The 20,863-nt window shown below is 44.7% G+C and overlaps 1 protein-coding gene across 1 annotated transcript in view; it reads right to left on the bottom strand.

The window, feature by feature from the left end:
* The window catches only part of LOC119448733 (putative fatty acyl-CoA reductase CG5065), a 117,871-nt gene continuing 97,008 nt past the window's right edge, over positions 1-20,863 (bottom strand). The window contains exons 6-11 of the mRNA XM_049665808.1: positions 14,425-14,531; positions 12,281-12,455; positions 10,376-10,420; positions 10,105-10,223; positions 6,357-6,596; positions 1-152 (exon numbers count right to left, since the gene is read on the bottom strand). Coding sequence (XP_049521765.1) covers positions 11-152; positions 6,357-6,596; positions 10,105-10,223; positions 10,376-10,420; positions 12,281-12,455; positions 14,425-14,531 — 828 coding nt within the window. The 3' untranslated portion in view covers positions 1-10. The remainder of the gene's footprint in view (positions 153-6,356; positions 6,597-10,104; positions 10,224-10,375; positions 10,421-12,280; positions 12,456-14,424; positions 14,532-20,863) is intronic.

The raw sequence follows: 20,863 nt of genomic DNA on the forward strand, positions 1-20,863 counted from the left end.
TTCAGCTTGCCTATTGACTTGCCTGCGCATCCGTGGCAGACAGCTCTTGTGCAAGTGCCACTGCATTGTTGGACCTGAACAGCCAGCCGTGAGTTGTGAAGTACTGCAAAGAATCCATGGCTTTGCGAAGATTCTGGTAGTGGCGGACGAACCTACAGCAGATAAGTATTTAAGAGAACGCGGAGAGGAGATTCACTGATAGAAAGCCACGGTGCGCTTGCCTTGATTCAACACGTTCTACCAGCCAGCTGCACCGCACTGATGTAAGGAAAACGGAGTAAGGGGTGTGGGAACGACTAAAAATACCAAGTTTATAATAGCTAGAATAATAGCAATCATAATATTTTTATTTCCCATCAATAAAGGTTGATGGAAAGTCTTGAGACTAAAACGTGACAAACGCTTGACGTAAATCTCACACCTTGAACAGCAGGCAACAGCAGGGCACTTCAAATATTTTACACTCACAGTAACAGACATATTCTCCTAATTAGAAACAGTTACTCGAAAACAATACGAAGCACTTCATTCGGTCCCGTGCATGCCCTACAGTGGTAAAAAAAAATACATATCCGACTATCCAAAGCTGGCAAGACGTTAGCAAAAGGTAAATTAAAGTAAAAAACGCAACATTTTGTATTCAACATAAACTTGATAAGTAAATCGATAACTGTAGCGTGCGTGTTTATATGTAGAGTGTATTACTAAAGCCCAAAATTTAGTAGTTTTTCTCGTCACACGGCGACCAATACCATAACTGCGTGGAGGTCTATTTGAAATGCTCGTAAGGGAAATGTTCCGGTTCATAAGTTCATTTAAAAGCACTGGTAACTGATAACTGTTAATTTCGTAGGCGTAATTTGTCGGTACAGTAGGCAACACTTCTAACGAGGGAATACGGAGATTTGAAAGAATGTAAAGATGCTAAAACTATAGAGTCTAGCGGTAGTTTTTGGTCTTTCATATAATTCCCTTATAACTTGCAAAGTATGTAAACTGAATACATGTATATTTGTGTGGTCGTTAGACAATTTGAATGGTTGTATGTCCGTATGGTATGTTATAAACAATACAAAGAAATATTTTTTGTAGGACCGAAATTTGTTTTAAGTTTGTAATGATAGTGGTCGCCCACGCAAATCGAGAGTAATTTAGGTAAGAACACCGCAGAACATGATACAGCAACAACTTTACTTCATGTGGCAGTGCATACCTGTGCTGTGTTGCATAATTTATACTTTGAGACGAATTCGTAGTGAGATAATCTAAAAAGACGTCCGACAGTAATTGATTTAAAGATACACTGCTAATGATTTAACAAAAATGTCACAGTTCGCTCTAAGGGCGAAGCAATGAATGCGATAGCAACACAGCAATGTCATACGAAGTAAGGTGAGCGGCTTTGGTAGCAATATGAATTGTAGTAAACATGAGCTGATTAAGTAAGCAGGTGTGCTGCGGCGTAAGTAGACCGAGATGAAGAGAGACTCGATGACCACGAGAAGGCCCATGTGAAACGGTGGCGTTGATGAGAAGCGCTTCCCGTGGGCAGCGCGTGCGAAGGGACACACCTGTAGCGCTGCACTGCCGATCTGGGCAACATTGCATGTGTAGCGTGCATTGGAAAATGTGGCCCGACTATTACTAACTGAATGAACAAGCGTGGTGTGAGCGCGCACAAACAAACATGAATAGATCACACTGAATGACTGCAGACAACGACTGTCAAAACGCTGGCAGCAAGCGCATACGCCGCAGCGGGCGAGGTACGTGCGGTCTATCGCTTCAACGGAAACTGAGTGGCGAATGCACAGCGCATACAAAGGTCAGAGCCGTGTGGAGATAAGAGACGGTGCGGGCGAGCGACGAGCGCGGTTGTTGGCAGAGTAGAAGTGCACCCCCCGCTCCCTTCGGCGCTGGCTTCCCGCTTCCTTGCTTGCCCGTGGGAGATTGAGTGCGTTCGTGCTCCGTGATAGCGCGCGTCCCCGCACGCTTCCGCTCCGGCATACGGCGCGCGGCGAAGATTTTATCTATATGGAACCTCAAGGCAACGGCGACGCCGACGGCAGAAATCCGGGTGAAGTGTCCATCTAAATGCTATCGCAATAAAACTATACTGTTTCTATGATTTCTTACCTGTAGATTAATCTGACAGTAAGGTCACATTTTTAACAGCAGAGCTGTTTAAGCCGGCCGTAATGTGTGCCGCCTGCCACTGCGCTGCCTAGCAACCACCTCGCGGAACGTCGCGCGCTATGCTCGGGAGAGAGAAAGAGTGTTCCCTTACGTGTGCTCGGGCTTCCCCTACGGGTGCTCGAACTGCAAGTGCTTCGCGAGGCGTTCCCCGATGTCACGGACCACTAGGAAATGCTTATACACCTCGTATAAGTTAGCATCACTTGGCATTACGTCGTATAGCCAGGTCCAGTTAGGAACCGTTCAGCTCCGCTGTGTCTTTAGCCCTGCGACACTATAGTGCGAGCGACCCCGATTTCTTACAGTGAAGCTGTTAAGGGCTCAATCTTCGATGGTCGTTTCCGGATTAGAAAAAAAAAACACTCATTGGCCGTATGGGGTATGTGCGAGTGAAAGCGCGCGAGGGACACGCACTTTCACGGGGAGCGAAGGCACGGCGGAAAGTAAACGCCACCTCCGTCGCGCGAAAGGCCGTTGGGGAACGGGAGGGAGTGAGGGGAGGCGACGTTTACCTGCGGCACCAAATGCGTATCTTGAGACCGGGCGCAAGGGGAACTGGCGACTCAATCTCCCACGCTAAAGGAGGACAGCCGGAAGGAAGCACGGGAGGGAGGGGTTGCGGCTTCTGCTCTGCAAGCAACTTCTACTTCGCGCGGCGCCGGGCGGTCGCGCGCACCGTATCTTGAAAACGATCTGCAACACGGCTCCTACCTTTGTATGCGCTGTGCTTTCGCCGCTCAGTTTCCGCTGAAGCGATAGACCGCATGAACTTTCGCTCGCTGCTGCTGGCGCGCTTGCTCATGCCAGCGTTTTGACGGTGGTAGTGTGCGGTCGCACAAAGAACGCGTAGAACTGTTGTCGACGGCGGCGCCGTTTTTCCCGCGTTCGCACCGAACGCGCGCGGCGTTGGTGACGTGTTTATGAAGAAGATGCCAACCTTTGCTGTACACCACATGGCGGTGTACCGTAGCGACCATAAGTTCATGGTCTCTGGGGTCACTAAATAAATGAAGACACCCGATCATATATATTTCTCAATCTTTAGTAGTTGAAATAACCAATTACACCATCACATCTTAATAGTCATAATTGGAAATACTTAATTCCTACCATAGTACAGCTTCGCTGGTCTTCCATCTCCACCCCAGTGGAAGGGCTGACAGTTATTTTATTTTGTGGGGCGAAAAAAAAAACCCTGCCTTAGATTTCTTAACGCCAGCATTCAACACATTCGTGTCGAACCAGTCTTCCAGTATTTAGAGAAAATTACTCTCCTGCACTGCTAAGCCAATCATTCAAAGCCAATGAAGCTATTAAAGATATTGCCTTCATAATACAATATTATCAACGAAAGTTAAACAGCGCATGTTTGAAAAAAAATGTGGTTGATCCCTCTTATATAGGAATCGGTATAGAACACGAAAGTGAAACGTGTATTCACAGAAGTAGTGTAATGTTTATTGCACATTGATATATAATGTCTATTGGTGTTTTGTGGCTAAAGCGCCCTTAGGCGTTGATGCACCCACGCTGACGCCTGGTGGCACGTCTCCTCCATCACGACTACCAACGTCGATGACCATGAGCAACCGTCGTGCATATGGAAGCTGCACTACGCTGCACACGCTAGCACAACGCGAAAGACGAAGCACGTAACTGACACACTAATACAACGCGCAAGACAAAGCACGTAACTGAATCGTCAGCGAGTCAAATCAGCGCGTACAGCGCGTCGTAATTGCAGCCTCCGCGATCAACTTCAGAAACATTTTCAGAGCTAATTGCGGAGGCCACGCTCCGCTGTGCTGAGTACGGTGAACGCCACCTAGGTAGCGTTGGTAGTGCTTCTTGATGCCAGCGTCCCTTCGAATGCTGGCATTGAGGCGTCGTAGTGCTGAGACCACCGAAGCGTTCACTGTCGGTGCGCGTTAGTGTCATAAGGCAGTACTTCTCTTTTCTGCTCGTAGGCGGCGGCACCGCCCCGAGCAAGAGTGCGGGTACACGGAGGAGTGTTAGATATATAAGGCGCGTCTGTGTAGCTCTCTGCAAATGCGTTTGTGGCGCAATGGGTTAAACGCTCGGCGATCTATCGTCGCGGACCGAGAGGTCGTGGGTTCGATTTCCAAATTTTGCATGTTTGTGGAACTTTTTCTTCTGGTTTCTTTCTTTGTATTATGTTCGTGTACATTGTAAGAACGTCATTCCGTATTTCCGTATGACGTATTTCCGTGACGGAAATACGTCAGTGAAGTCTTGGTGGACCCCGGCATAAAACACTTTCGTGTTAAAAAACTGCTTTTTTGCAGAAGTGCTAGCTGTAGTACTAAATATTTTTCATCGTACTTCGGCCAAATGTTTAAGACTCAGAAGTTAAAAGAACAACAGCCATAATAAGCATTCGAAAGTACCAAGCACAAGTACGTGTTTTCGCATCATACGCGTACACTCACATGCTACAGTACAAAGCACCAGACAATATATGTAAATTAGGCGCCTTTAGCTCAGTTTTTATGTCGTCACTTTCTATTGCACTTTTTTAAGCAGTAGCAGACAACGGCGTATATTTAATATTAAATTTTTCGTGTGCTTGAATTCGAGCGGTTCTAGCGGTGTTAGGTGGGAGTGGATTCAATTTTAATGTATCTAGTCAATCTACATCCTTGTCATGGTTGCTTTTGGTAATATTGGTCCAGCTGTGGTTGCGTAGCGACATTTTCTTTTGTGTATTAGCAGGTAGGCCGTTTTTTACAGAAATGAAAAGTAAGCAAGTGTTACACGTTTGTAAAACGTAAAAGCGAAAGCCTGCCAGCTCTGGAAGAAGACGATGACGAGCGCGCGTGTAGTGGCGCGAGCGAGAGGGGCAGTACGGAAACGCTAGCATGATCAGCGGCATCGGAGCCAGCTTCGGAAGAAGACGACGACGAAGACGCGTGAGCAGTGGCACGAGCGCGTCTCTCTGATCACGTGACGTGTGCAATCAGGCATGCACTGGGCACAGGTTTAGTAAGCCAGAATTGTGGAGCAGCCGTGACTTCAGGGAAGCGTGCTGGTTTCGCAGAGTGGAGGTCCGGGTTCGATTCGCACCCAGCCCGAAATGTACTAAATTTTCTCTTTAAAGCCACCACTTTCTTTTGAGGAACCTCCCTGCGATATGTGACGTCAATCCGAGCATTTTTAGTCATGTTTTTACTCTTTGCGGCGTCGGCCATTTTTCATCACGGCGGCGTTTCACCAAGGTCACCGCAAGGTAATCGCCGAGGGCACCACCAACATAGACACCCAAGGATTTCGCCTTAGTAATAAAATTGAGAGTTATGATCATCTACGCCGCTCCAACCGACAAGGTCATGCAAGCAAAGATCATTGGAGCCTTGCGTCATAGCTTATCAGCCCAGAAAGCCACACGACGAGCTCTTTTAGAGTACCGCAAGGCGGCAGACTTAAGTGCCCGACTGCAGATACACTTGCGCTTTGTCTAATGCGTGTCATTGAACTGTCAGCTTTTCGCTCCCCCATCCCCTCCCCAAACCAGGCAAAATCTAGCAAACCTTCCTTCCTTTTCTCCTTCCTTCCCTCTCGCGTGCTCTTTCTCTGTTGCAAGGAGCAGTAGAGTGCAAAAGCCTGAGGCAATACATGAGGAGCAGCTCGTTGATGATCACTTGGCACCGAAGATGTGTTGAGAAAGTTACTCGTATTCTCGCCGAAGCAGAAAATACTAGGCGTAGGGATTCGGTTAACTTAAATTCGAATCTGTGACGAGAAATTTTTCGGACGAATGAATGGTCTGTCAAGTTTCATTGCCACCGCATTATAATGGAGAGCAGCTTTCTAACAAAGATGCCAGCCAAGGAGACGTATGGTATAAAGGGCGTCCCTACTAACTTTAGCCAAGCTGTTAAAAAAAGATTTAAAAAGTATGATGCAAGATACAATTATAAGACCTATGGTATTAGGACGTCTGACCTCTGACGACCAAACACCACAGGTCTTAATATCGTGTCTTGCACCGCGTTTTTCAATCGCTTTCTTTTTCGCTGAAGAGCTTTGGCTAAAGCTGGCTGGACACCTTAATTGCCCTACATGTTAGTTTGAAAGATCTTATTTACAGTGGCCTTCCATTTTCTCCATGTTGACCATGCGGGAGTGTTGGTGGTACCAACCTCGGCTTCTGTCCGTGCAGCTGCAAGACCAGGTCTACGACGCACGCTGGCAGGTAATGCAGGCACCAGAGATTGATGCTGTGCAACAGTTGGCTGTTGGTCCCTTGGAACTTGGGAAAACGGATCGCATTTGGCAGTGGGTGTCGCAGAATAATTCGCTGCGCTAAATCAGTCAGATCTGCCCACGTGTGTCGCTTCAGGGCGCCGCTCGTGCAGTGGTACACCTCGATGTGCTTCGGTCTGCAAGACTCATCACAGTGAAGCGACTAAACCAGGATACTTTCACATGTACATAGCAAAAAAAAAATATCTTCATAAAAATCGAAAGTGCACGGTCAAGATATGGTAAAATAAGCGGAATGAAAATATTGTGGACAGTTGCAATAATCTTGCTCTGGTACACCAAGAAGATGATCACGGGTTTGTAATATAGAAAACCCGTGATTCGCCGATGACTGCGTAATATATCGAATAATTTCATGTGACAATGAGAAATAGATTCTTCAAATCGATGTTAACGCAATTAATCCATGGTGCTCAACATGGTTGATGACTCTTAATGCAGCTTAAACGAAGTTATTATCCTTTAATAGGCGCAACACCCGTATTCCAACATCCTACGTAATATATAACAACATAATCGAACTTACAACTTCATATAAGCACATTGGTGTTCACTTAGTCTGATCTAATGTGGCATCATCACATCCGCCGGACGTTGGCATCAGCTAACCGCTCATTAGGCCTCCTCAAACGCAACCTTAAGCATGTTCCAGCTAAACTACACCGACTAGCGTACATCACATTAATACGCCCCAAAATCGAGTATGCATCAGCTATCTGGGATCCTTGCCAAACCTATATCACCCAAGATATCGAACCGCTTCAAAACCGCGCGGTCTGTTTCATTTTCATCCTATACTAGCATGTCAGCACTAAAAGCTGGCGCTCAGCTTGACGACTTCTCATCGCCGCAGAATTGCCCGCCTTTCGCTGCTGCACAAGCTTTATCATCATCCATACTTTCACCGGATCTTCGAACCAGCGACAGCCTTCCTATCCACGCACAGACCATATCTTCAAGATAAAACGCATAACTTGTCGCCCAGCTCATTATGCTAACTCCTTCGTTCCCCAAACAATAGTTGCATGGAATAACCCGCCATCACACATTGCCACTCAAACCGATTTCGTAATTTTTCAGCAACTTCTACGCAACAGTTACGTGTAATTATTCATCATGTACTATTTTAACGCTTCTTCTTGTGTTGTTCTGTGTATATATACCGGGTGTTCAAAATGAAGCTTTATGGAATTTTTAAGGTGGCGGTCCCACTCCGGTGGCACGAGCCCCCGTTTTCAATACTTTTGGAGCAACCGTAGCGGCTCTTCTACTTAGGATATAAAGTTGTCGTATATACCATAAAAAGCTTAATGCTTGTATATTTCAACTTCATATAATAAAAGAAATTGATTAATGTGATTTTGAAATAAATGTTCATGAACAAGCATGAGATATATTGCTTTTGCGAACTGGGTCTCAGTTGTGACCATATTTAGAAGAAACTACCGCATGTACTGCATTGCGACTTGCTCTGTAGCTTTAGGACATAATTATCTGTTTCCTAGACGCAGCAAAATATTGCTAATTTTTACTTTTTGTATAAGTTGCTTTTGAAATTGCCAAATATCGCAACCTTCTGTTGTAAACCTCCCCGGCAACTACATGCTCAAGGAAGCTAAATTTTGAATAAATTAGAGTTCAAGGAATTTCAATTCAGGACGCAAAATTTAATTCATGTACCTTTGTTAATTTTCCCAATAATGCGACCGAAATTAAGCAATATTTAGAATTCTGGTTCTACTTTTGCAAATTTTTGCTGGAAGGTACTAAAGCTACGAAGCTGCGTTTTATAACTAATACAGGTACATGAATGAAATCTTCCTTCCTAAACGGAAATTCCTTGAACTCTAATTTATCCAAAGTTTAGCTTCCTTGAGCGTGTAGTTGCCGGGCTGTTTACAACATAAGATTGTATTTGGCAATCTTCAAAAGCAAATTATCCAAAAAGTAAAAAATTCAACATTATTTTTCTGCGTCTAGGAAATAGATAAATATGTCCTAAAGCTACAGAGGAAGCCTCAATGCAGTAAATGCGGTAGTTCTTTCTAAATATGGTCACAACTGAGCTCGCAAAAACAATGTATCTCATGCTTGTTCTTGAACATTTATTTCTAAATCACATTAATCAATTTCTTTATATTATATATAGTTGGAATCTACAAGCATTAAGCTTTTACTGGTATATACGACAACTTTATATCCTAAGTAGAAGAGCCGCCACGGTTGCTCCAAAAGTACTGAAAACGGGGGGCTCGTGCCGCCAGAGTGGGACCGCCACCTTTAAGATCACCTGAGGCAGATAGCATAATTCTTATCGTTGAGCTGGTTTATTCGAAGAGGTGGACATTATTAGTAGCACGAGAAACTGAAACACATATTCAACTAATTAACAAAAATTGACTAGTGAACTTCTTAGTTAATTACTTTACGACACATATTGCAACGTATGAATTGTAGCCAGTGAGTTTGCAAGGCGTATCTACTTGAAATGAATTTCCAGGATGACACACGTTTTGAGATATTATTTCCCGAAGTGTGGGACGAAATACATGGGCGTTCCATTTACTTTTGAGCTTCAATGTATGAAACAACATTTTGGTAAAAAAGTAAGGGGAAAAACAGTGCATTTTTACGGCGAGTTTGATGGCGCATATCTCCAAGCTGGTGTCATTCTTAAAATTCATTCCGAGTGGATATGCCTAACAAGTTCACCGGCTACAATTCGTAAATTCAATGTGTGTCGTGAAGTAATTAACTAAGAAGTTTATTAATGAATTTTTGTTAACTAGTGGAATACGCGTTTCAATTTCTCGTGCGACTAATGTCCACCTCCTCGAATAACCCAACTCAGGGATAAGAATTATGCTACCTGCCTCAGGCGATTTCTAAAAATTCCGTAAAACTTAAAAATGAACACCCTGTATATTACTTGTATTGATCATTTCTTTTACCGTTTTGCCTGTACATTGTATAGGTGTATTCATATCGTACTTATTTGTTAAGTTGACAACTTATGCAGTTTCTGAGCAAGACCTTCGTTTTACTTCTTTTCCTTGTATATTGTATCTGTTTAATGCACTTAATTTATGTCTTCTCAGTCAATTTTGTGTTTTACCTCTATTTTTCACTGGTCAATGTACTTTGTATTGTTTTACTTATGCATTTTTCTAGATGTCGTAATTACGTATAGCTCTTTTTCTTTTCTGTAAAGCGCTAAGCTCGCATTATTTCATGCATCTTCCCCCTATGTAATACGCGTATTATGAATTGAAATTAATAAAAAAAAACGTCCTGCAGGGTTAACTGGAAATGATTGAAAGGCATGAACTGAGAATTGGAGTTTAGAGCACTCTTGCCCACAATTCATCGAACGCCGTTAGCTTTCATGGGTATACAACAAATCTACATGCAACATTGTTTGCTACGAATCTCTTTGATTCTAATAAGTCTCCTTGATCTGCTGTTTATCTGCAGTTTATTGATCTAGTGTTCTTTGCGATTGTCTTCGTTTGTTCAACATTAACCAATGCGCAAAATGACTCGGTACGTGCCAACCGTCTGGTGATCACTATAGCTGCCGTGATCGGGAAACAAGCTAAGTGCGCACCACCTTACGATGCTCACCTCTTCGCGGCAGTGTGCCAAGCAGCGCATATTAGCATATTGGCCACGACGTCTACCGGAATGACGTCAGCTACGCACTTCTTCTCCATCAACAATGATTGCAGCAGTCCCAACCCTATCTGCAAATGTACGCAAAAATATCAGAGGTCAGCATTTTCCTTACTGTGACGTTGACAGAGTCGGCATGACGCGGACTGTTTTGCTTGAATACAGGATCATGTTTTACATTGCTTACTACGAGAAAGAGCGAAACGTTTTTGTCAGTACTTACCGCGACAAGAAGTCCGGTGCAGCCGTTATAATTGTCTACCCAACCCTTAAAATAAAGAAAAAGTACAAGGAGAAAAGTGTCAGTTGAATCGCCAGGTTCGAATCTCTTCATTCAAGCGCTCAAAGTGTTTTGCCGACAGTCCCCTGAAACAGGCAAGCGCTGGCACAAGGTTTCAGGTAATGCTAGATCTGTCAGGTAACATCAATAACAGTGACTTCGCGAAATCGGCCAGGTAACCAATCCTATTTAGCTTGCGCGAAAAGCTTGCACCTTTGACGCACATCGTATAGCACTTCTCGCCCACCGGTAAAAAAAAAAAATATTAGTCCCTTGCTGCTGAGTTGCCAAAGTTGAACACCGAGCGATGTCCTTTGGTGCCTGTCGTCTTGCAGTAAAGTCAGCTGCCAGTCTAATATTTATTTGAGATAAGCACTTAATTATCGAAAACATCAAGATTTTTAACTCCTTACTGGGCCCAAGCGCGCCTGCAGAAAGGGGCGTAGGTCCGTTAATTTGCCAGCCGAAATGATCCCCCAATTCATCCAAACCGGCCCCTGCTAGAAAAGGCGGATCGTGATGGCGTTTTACATTTCACTTCTCACATCATGACATGATAACTAAATAAGTACAGATTTCGATGTTTCTTTTGACATTTTTATTCGGTTTGCATACATAAAAACAATCACAGAGAAGAGGAGCAGAGCTAGCTGGCAACTGGCACCAGGAGGGGAACAACGCCTGCCGGCTCAAGAAGTGAAAAGTTACATAGAAAAAGAATAATGAATGAAGAACAGGAGGTGAGATGTTAAGAGGAAGAGAAAATAACCAAGAAAAGGGAGGACGGGGGCGAAGAACAACACAAGAATAAAACATGCATGCGCGTCACAAACTCATCGGGCGGCACTTAACGTCCGGCAAGTGGTTCAAAAGTTAACACAAAATTATAGCAACATTGCAGGCTATAATCGGGAGTCTAGATCTGTCACCTTCGAAAATGATAGGAGGACTATGTGTGCTTGATCACGGTTTGGCGCACGACCAACGGGAATTATAATGCCATTCATTGTAGCACTTGATAAGCATAGTAGCACGCAAAGTATTCTCTGTAAAGTGTAAACTGCAGACTGCTGCGTACTGAAGGAGCAGCAGCCCAATATTAAATGTCTTAGTGTTTCGGTAGCCCCGCACGGAGCCCTAACAATGTTAAATGTAGCTCTAGAAAACTGGTCATCACTGTGAACAAATGCATACAGATAATACCAGACAACTAGTACGTTGAAGTCGAAGCGTTTTATTGCGATAGCAATTATATGGACACTCCAAAGCAGATTTCTGCCGTCGGCGTCGCCGTCGTCGTCGCCGTCGCCGTCGCCGTCGCCGTGAGGTTCCGTATGACGTCTACAGCGATTAAATCGTCGCCGCACTCCGGGAGCTGTATGTGCGAGTGAAAGGCCGCGAGGGACGCGCGCTTTCACGGGTAGCGAAGGCACGTCGGAGAGCAAACGCGCGTTCGGCGCCGTTCTCCCTGAAGGGCTGCAGAATTAAGCGTCTCTTTCCTCCTTTCCATATATAGAGAGCAAACGCAACTTTTTCCGTCGCGCGAAAGGGTGTGGGGGGACGGGAGGGAGGGAGGGGAGGCGACGTTTAGCTGCGGCACAAAATACGTATTCATATAAAAACGCCCTGCGCGTTCGGTGCGAACGCGGGCAAAACGCCGACGGCGTCGGTAACAGTTCTGCGCGTTGCTGGTGCTGCTGAATGTCCAAGTTTATACAGCTGATAAAACTACTATCCTTACTCCGTATAGCTCTCTACTAATTTGCTATCGCAATTGGTGCTTCGCCTTTCTGGTGAAACTGCGACAATTTTTTCTTTCGATATGAGTAGAGATGGTCTTCATCTCACCGGAAGTGGCTCCTTTATCGAGGCAGTGACGATGGAAGGCCGCACAATAGCAACGGGAATGTCACCTCGTTCTTCCAGCAGCAGAGATTCGACGACACTCTTGGTCAGGGTGTATGTGTTTGGATGCCCATACAAACACTCTTCCGTCATGTCCACGGAACCTTTCCCGTTTGACCTGTTGAAGATTAAGGTGATGGTGCACAATGTAAATTGTCTGGTTTTGCGTTTTTTTGGAGAACGCATATCTTTGGCTTTCAAGAAATATATAGGACGTCTCACCTAACTTGGGCCTAACTTTAAAATATGCAAATGGCTACGTAGCTAGACAGAGCCAAGGTAATGTTAAGCCGTCGCTTGGAGATACTCAGATAATTTTTTGCGTTCCGCCTAACGAGATGGTTAGTCTTAATTAATTAATCAATTTCTAAGATTATTATAATTAGACGAAAACTGCCAATTAGGAAATTGTAGAGCAACATGAGAAACTCCCGATACAGCTTTTTGCTGCTCCATACCTGCTACATAAAAGTGCTTTTCCGGGCCAGTCGCGCGGCAATTTAGGGTGTATTCGCAGGCTTCTTTCACGCTCGGAAAAAAAAACACTTTTATGTAGCACGTATTGAGCAGCAAAAAAGCTGTATCGGGAGTGTCTCATGCTGCTCTACAATTTTCTCATTGGCAGTTTTCATCTAATTATAATACCTGAGAAGTTGAATAAATATTTAAGACATTATCTCATTAGGCCGAGGACATCTAAGCACTTTTTATGACGTGAATGCGAAAGCATAAATGTCCAATAGAACACCGCTGAGCGGGCCTTCGAATTTTGCTGCGGAGTAGGTTATCGAGTTTTGCGTTTAAATTAGTGCGGGTTATGTTTTTAGAGCGTACTCTCTAGGCGCCAGTTGCTGCGGCGAGCGTCAGCGTGGGCGTAACCGAGCGAACGAGCGCAGCGAAGGATGAAAGAGCGAAGGCCCCGGGCGATGAAAGACGAGATGAGGAAAGCGGAGGAGGAGGGTGCAGCGGAACCATGAGGCGCAAAGCGGTGGAGGAAACTATGGCGAAAGCGTGAGAAGAAAAACGTAGTGCGGCGATTATGGCTAGGAGATGGCGCCAGAGCAGCGCACGTCGTCCGGGAGGTATGTGTGCGGCTACTGTGAGTCGCGCCCACGCGTCACCCGTGCACGCGCTGACTCTCGCGATCTCCAGATTAGTGAGGCAGTCGCGCCACACTTCGCTCCGTTTACAAAGTGCCGTGCGAGACAGATTGTCCGCGCCAGCCGATATATCGCGAAATGAAAACATGTATAGCGAAAACATGCATATAAAAAACAGTATAGATTTCGCATTAAGGAGTATCGTAATCGTCGGTGAATTTTTTGTACGGTTTCTACGTTAGCATGTTGGCTGTAGACCAGACTGATTTGGACAATATTGCTGAGAAATCAAGGACGCCGCATGTCACCGACGTCCGACGTGGCGTCGCGGCGATGCCCTCTCCCGTCTCGCCGCACCTGGTGTGCTATCTCTGCAGCAGATGTTCTTCTTTGCCCGTTCTGCTCCGCCGAGGCGCGCAGGTAACGGCGCGTCGCAGCCAATGGAAATTTAGCTGCGTTTCGCTGCTACAGATGCGGGCTTTTTCGCTCAATGAGCCATTTGATGATTTCGCGTCAAAAAGCGTCAGCCTGTCAACGACTCCTCCGATTTAAGAATACCACCTCTGAGAGGTGGCATTCTTAAATACCACCTCTCAGTCTCACCCTATACCTTAATACTTAGAACAAAAGCAGCACTACCAGGAGCTCTTTTCCTTCTAAGTAACACGCACAAACCACCCCGCAAACTCCTTTTAAGATTAATATTTTCCTATGAATCTCAGACATCTAGCTTAACTGCGGCCCGCACGCAATTTTCTGGATTGTGTCAACTTCAGCAGGGAACGGCGGATTATATGCATCTAAGAGTTCTAAGTGAGTAATGATACAGTGTCAGTAAGACTGCGAGTATTTAAATCAAACATCTCCGTTCAACAATAGTGCTGGATAAAGAAGTATTTTAGATATATGAAAACATTTTCTGATCCTAAATGCACGAATTAAAACAGCTGGAATGTTGATCACAAAACTGAGATCTTGTGTACTTACTGAGTTGCTTGAATAAGTTTTTCGACTCCTAAAGGCGGTGGATATATGACCTCAAGCACGTCTTGCTTATCACAGTTGCAATATGCCGTTGATACATGCACGAGAGCCTAGAAGAAATTTAGAGGTCCAGTTCAAGTATGTAAACAAAAGAACAAAATAACGTGACACGAACAGCGTACTGCACCAACGAGTACGAGAACCATGAACATTTTCATTAAAAAGTTATGAAAGGCGTTCGACTAGCGACCATGACAGAGTCGCTATAATGAGAAAAAGAGCTAACCGGGTTGTAACTTACACAAAGATTTGGCATTTGTTTACAAAGGTCCAAAACACGCCTTGTACCCAGCACGTTGAATTCAACAGCTTTCCTGAAATGAAAACATTTCACAACACTGATCCTTATACTCGTGTCGATCATGTGGCGAATTAGCGCAATTCCCACTGGAATTTGCGAATAGACCATTTCAGAATCATCATCATCACCAAAATCATAATCATCAGCCTATTTTTGTGTCCACGGCAAGATGAAGACCTATCCCAGCAATCTGTCTTGTGCTAGCTGATTTAAACTTGCGCCTGCAAATTTCCTAATTTCATCACCCTACCTTGTTTTCTGCCGTCCTCGACTGCACTTCCCTTCTATTGGTACCCATTCTTTAACTCTAATGGTCCACCGCTTATCTACCCTACTCATTACATGGCCTGCCACGATCCATTTATTTCCCTTAACGTCAACTAGAATATCGACTATCCCCGTTTGCTAGCTCTCTGAGCCACACCGCTCTCTTCCTGTCTCTAAACGTAAGCCTAAGGTTTTTCATTCCATTACTCCTTGCATGGTCCTTAACTTGTTCTCGAGATTCTCTGATAAACCCCAAGTTGCGGCCTCATATGTTAGCAGCGGTAGAATGTAATGATTGTACTCTTTTCTTTTCAACGAGAGTGGTAAGCTCCCAGTCACGAGTTGGTAATGCCTTTGTATGCGCTCCAACCCATTTTGATTCTGTAAATTTCCTTCTCATTGTCGGGGTCGCCTGTGTGTAATTGAACTAAATAAACGTACTTCTGTACAGACTCTAAAGGCTGACTGGCGATCCTGAATTCTTATTGCCCTACCAGGCTACTGAACATCACTTTTGTCTTCTGCATATTAATCTTCAACCCAACTCTTGCACTTTCTCGCTTACGGTTCTCAATAATCTGTTGCAATTTATCTCCAGTGTTGCAGCACAGGACAATGTCATCTGCAAACTGAAGGTTGCTTATATGTTCGCCTTTGACCCTCACTCCCAAGTCTTCGCAGTCTAATAGCTTGAATACATTTACTAAGCATGCAGTGAATAGCACTGGAGAGATTGTGTCTCCTTTCCTGACCCCTTTCTTCATAGCTAATTTCCTGCTTTTCTTGCGGAGAACTAAGGTAGCTGCGGAATATCTGTAGATATTTCCCAAGATATTCACCTATGCCTACTGTACTCCTCAATTACCTGTACTCCTTGATTAACAAGCGTTTGTAAATGCCTCTCCAAGCGTTAGGCGTGGTGCAGTGGGTCGGAGAGGAACCATAACATATGGCACTATGTAACAAAACGTAAAAAAATGGGTGCACAGGACAATAGAAATAAACATATAAATCAATTGGAGTAATTCGCCATCGCTGGGAGAGGCCTTCGTCCTTCAGTGGACATAAAAACAGACACCTACTGCTACTGATGATGACATAAATCAATCAATGCTCGTAGGACTATCCGGAAAACTTGTCTCGCTCGAGAGGCGAATTCCTTTGGACAGATTTGCCTACGATATGTCATTTCGTTTATAATTTATCCATAAACAGCGGCCGCCATACAGCTCTTCCTATGGAGTGATGGTTGCTCGTCATCCTCCATGTGTTTTATCAATCGGGTATATCTGGCCAAACCAGTTTTAATTGTGCTACAAAAAATAAACAACGCTTATTGGTTCTGTACTTGCCTGAGAGGTTCATCAAACCTGACCGTGGCACCTGAGTGAAAGACGACGGTGACGCTATTTACCAAGGTGGCTTGATCATGCGCACTCAGTCCCAAGTTTGGCTCAGAGAGGTCTCCTGACAGCGCTGTCACTTTTTGAAGAGCGTCTGGCTGCTCTTGTTTGAGGCGTTCGAACATCTACAAAAGGAAGTAAATTAGGTTGAAACTTTGGTGTGTGGATCACTTATCACTTTAATTTCACGACAGATAGGATCCTCGCCATATTACATAAAATTACGATTCTTCTACAGAGCTTATGATACTCAATGACACCGCGTGACTTGAACATCGAAGAAGGAAGAACATCCTTGAGTTTCTGAACCTACTTCTTAACCGGATAGTAGCGTTAGAGCAAGCACTAGCTATTTAACACCCTTGGCTGCAAGACGTGCGCAGTATCAGGCCCACGCAATAACTCGATGTTTTGCTAAAACTTATTACTTATCTCATTTTTCCTCGCACAATAACTGAGTTGACTAATCTTACGGAACTTTATTTGCCACATTCATAACGCCCTTCCTTGGGTATTTGCTTTGTTACATTGGTTTTGCTTGATGCATTGTGTTTTTACTTGATTTTACATGTTGTGCCTTGATGTGATCTCCTGCTTCCGCCATGTAATTCATTGGGGTATGAAATTTAATAATTAATTAATAATGAGTAAAGTAAGGACAGCACTTACTATAAGTCGGGACTATCCGGGGTAGTAAACAGCCCGAAATGGGGTATACTAATGAGGGGTAAATTGGGTGACTGCACCAGTTACTAAATGTTTACAACCTTTTAACAGCGGAGCTGTTTAAGCTGGGCGTAATGTGTCTGCTGAACCCGAAAAACCCCGTCGCTGAGCGAGAGCGTTGCCTAGCAACCACCTCGCGGAGCGGCGTGTGCTTCGCCTCTTCTTCGTGCCGTGCACATGTTGCATTGACATGAATGTTATTGTTAAGGAGAGGGAAGGAGAGCATGTGCGCGGCGCGTGCTATGCTCCGGAGAGAGAAAGAGAAAAAGAGAGCGAGGGAGAGAGATAACTTGTAGCAGCACCAACGAGGCAACACGCAGAGCTGCAGCTGCCGACGCCATTCGCGTTTACCCGTTTTCCCGCGTTCGCGCCCAACGCGCGTGGTGTCCGTGACTGCAGCAGGCGCCTCTGGCGGCGGCTCGGCAGGTTTCGACCAGCCATGGCCCAGCAAGTGAAGAGGCAGCAGCTTGGCCGTGACATAGCGGGGTAGATAAAGCTCGGAGCCACCACGACGGCGGCAGAACTCTCGTTGACTCTGTGGGTGAGTACATGTAGCCTTGACACGGGACGACCAAAGAAGATCCGGACACCCGAAGAAGTCACTCATCTTGAAGCGCGTCGCGGCGGCAGCGAGCCGATTCGTAATACCGTGCCTAGCAGTACTTAGCATTTCCTAGGAAAACTTAGCCAAGCCTAGTAAAACCTGAAAGAAGCTAGGTCGATCCCCAGCTCCGCTGTTTATTCCAGCCTTGCACCACTATAGTGCAAGCTGGCCACATTTTTGGGGGGCGGTTTGGTTGCCCAAGAACAGCGTGCGTCTTGTAGGCATCTAGATTCAGATTACTATAATGATTAGTAGTATTCACCTGAGAACTGAACATCTTCTCGAGCCTGGCCTGTGGCTTTTCCCCGCGCTTGCTGCGCACGAGAAGGTAGGCCCGCTTCAGGCCGGGGCAAGATCGCAGCAGTTTTTCTAAGAGAACCTGAAACATGAGCGTCCATACAAAGGAAAAGAAAAAAAAGGAATAAAAGTTACGAAAAGGCGGTTGTCGAGCTGGCACTATCGATAGAGGCTTCGGTGACCCGCTCCTTTTGTACCAAAAGCCTGAATAATAGGGTTACGTTTGAACGCATGTTGAAATGCTGTTCTGTTGCATGACACAAGGAGAAAGCCGATGAAAAGCGGAAACGTAATCATTAACCTAACTCAGATGCAAAATAGTATGTATGGTGCAGGTTCGAGGTTTATAAGCGCGCAGGTGTCCTGTCAAGTTGTTCCGGCTATGAATGATCACAACGGATGCACCATGTTGACGTATATGCCCGGTATATATCACATCATGCACTTATTTGTAGAGCGTTGCTAGGAAATCACGGTTATAAGCAGTTTGCTTAACGGCATCTGTCGTTTAGCTTTACCCGTGTTAACATGACCAGCAATGCGATTTTACACACAGCATTTTGGTAACGCCATGTTAGAATATTATTGCGAAATTCTCGAACTACATCACAAAAATGCATGCGTTCCGGGTCATTTCGCAGGTGGCTGCTTAATAAAAGAGAGGCAATGTTACTTTTGCACAAATTGTCAAGCTTAAATCCACCACTTTAAGCTCGGAAATGAATAACTGTAGTTTCGTGGGCTTTTAGGCTATGTATGAATGGCAAAGAGGAAAGAGAATTTTCGCCACGACAGACCACTCAAACACTGTGTGCACGCCATTCTGCTATCGCTGGTCTTTTAGCGATCGTATAGTGCCAATAACAAGCTATACAGGGTGATCATTTTCAAGTTTTGCGGAATTAAAAAAAAAATCGTTCCAGTTACTTTGGTGCTTGAATACGCGAAAAAGCGTTTTGTTAAAAAAGGTGGGTGGACCAACTGCGTATTTTTACGGAGAGTTTCACGGCGCATATCTCCAAACTGGTGTCATTCTGGAAATTCATTACTCATGAAAACACCTGAAGAACTCACAGGCTAAAATTTGTAAGTTGCAATATGTGCCATAAAGTAAATAATTAGGGAGGTAATTAGTGAAACTTTGTTGCCGCCAAGTGCAAGTGCCTTATTGAACTAAATTATAGTTTAAAAGTAAATTGCCCCAGAAAATGAATGCGTAAAGCACGACTTACAAGCTGCAGACATGATAGCTTTGGATTGCTATTCGAATATACGATAAAACATTAATCTGTTACGCGGAAACTGAAAGACGAAGCCCTTTCTCAGCTGCCAGTTTGAGATCTGTCTGAGCGGCAGGGGCCTCCAGGTGGCGGTACCGTTAGCACAGCATACATACTTATTCTTGTAAGCCTTCCGCCTAATCCAAGTGCGTTATTGAAGTAATCGAATTTCTCAAAGTAAAATTCGTCAGACAAATCTTAAAGTACTACTTACACACAACCTGCATGACATGATAGCATCGGGTTGCAATTCGAATATGCGAGAAAACGTAATTCTGTTAAGCGGAAACACAAGCGCCAAAGGCTCCCAGCTACCGTTTGTTTTTGGGCCCTCCACCTGGAGCAAGTGCGTTATTGAACTAATTGAATTTCTCCAAGTAAATTGTGTCAGAAAATTCGTGACGTATGGTTTACATACAGCCTGATTGTTATTCAAATATATGAGAAAACTTAAGTATGTTGAGCAGAAACTGAAACACAAACTACCTTTCGAGCTGCCGTTTTTTGGGTGAGCATGCCACGAAAAATTCCCGACCACCTAGAGGCTAATAGTTTCGCTGTAAAGTTATCAGCCCATAGCTTGTCAGACCATCGGCCAACTCCAGGGAAGCGATGACATCAGCAACAGGTGTCCAAATCTCAAGCAATGATTACTCACCTTTCCTACGAAGCCGGTTCCACCGGTAATGAACACCACTTGATTTTGGTAAAACCGCGCAATCTGGGAGCCAGTGATTCCTTCGTCGACCGCTGTACAACGTTGGGCTGTGCTGTTGTTTGGTGACTTTGATCGCCATGGCTGGTACACGCTAGTGGGCCACACTATCACAGAATATGATACCGTAAACGTAAAGACACACACAGAAACACGCACGAAGCATTAAAAAGAATGCAGTAACATTCAGATGAGCAGACTGTCAGTCGGTTCACTTTACCTTTTCCTGAACTCAACATACGTATTACGCACGAAACGATAACTTTGTTTCGGATTACACAATTTAATTACACTAAAAAGTTTGCAGTATACGCTTTTTGTATTCATGAAAGTCTCACGCGACTCGCTAAAAATTGAAAAGAGAATGCGAGAATTATTAGAATGAATGGAACGCACCACGATGTTGAAGAACGAAATGCTGCAAGTTTACTGTTGAAATGAGAAGCGTCATTGCCACTCAATGTGATTCACTGCGACTGTTTTTTTTTGTTCGCTTTGAAAATTTAGGCACGAAGGCAGAGAATGAACCTCTCCCTTTCGTAAACAGGATGACGTCACGGGCCTTGCTCAAAGCGAAGTGCGGGACTTGTGCAGAGAGCTGGTGGGCAAAATATTTCCCCCGCACCATTGCAGCCGTGACATCTGCTGGGATTAAGTTGTCTGAATAAGTGAGGAGGAGGAGGAAAAACATTTACTGAAAGTTCCCGGCCACAAGCTGCGCGTTAGCGGTATAGGCCAAGAAGCTGTTCGCCTGCGGCGAGCCGTACCCTGATTCTTTCCTTAGATATG

The sequence above is a fragment of the Dermacentor silvarum genome, chromosome 4, assembly GCF_013339745.2.
Source record: "Dermacentor silvarum isolate Dsil-2018 chromosome 4, BIME_Dsil_1.4, whole genome shotgun sequence".
Lineage (NCBI taxonomy): Eukaryota > Metazoa > Arthropoda > Arachnida > Ixodida > Ixodidae > Dermacentor > Dermacentor silvarum.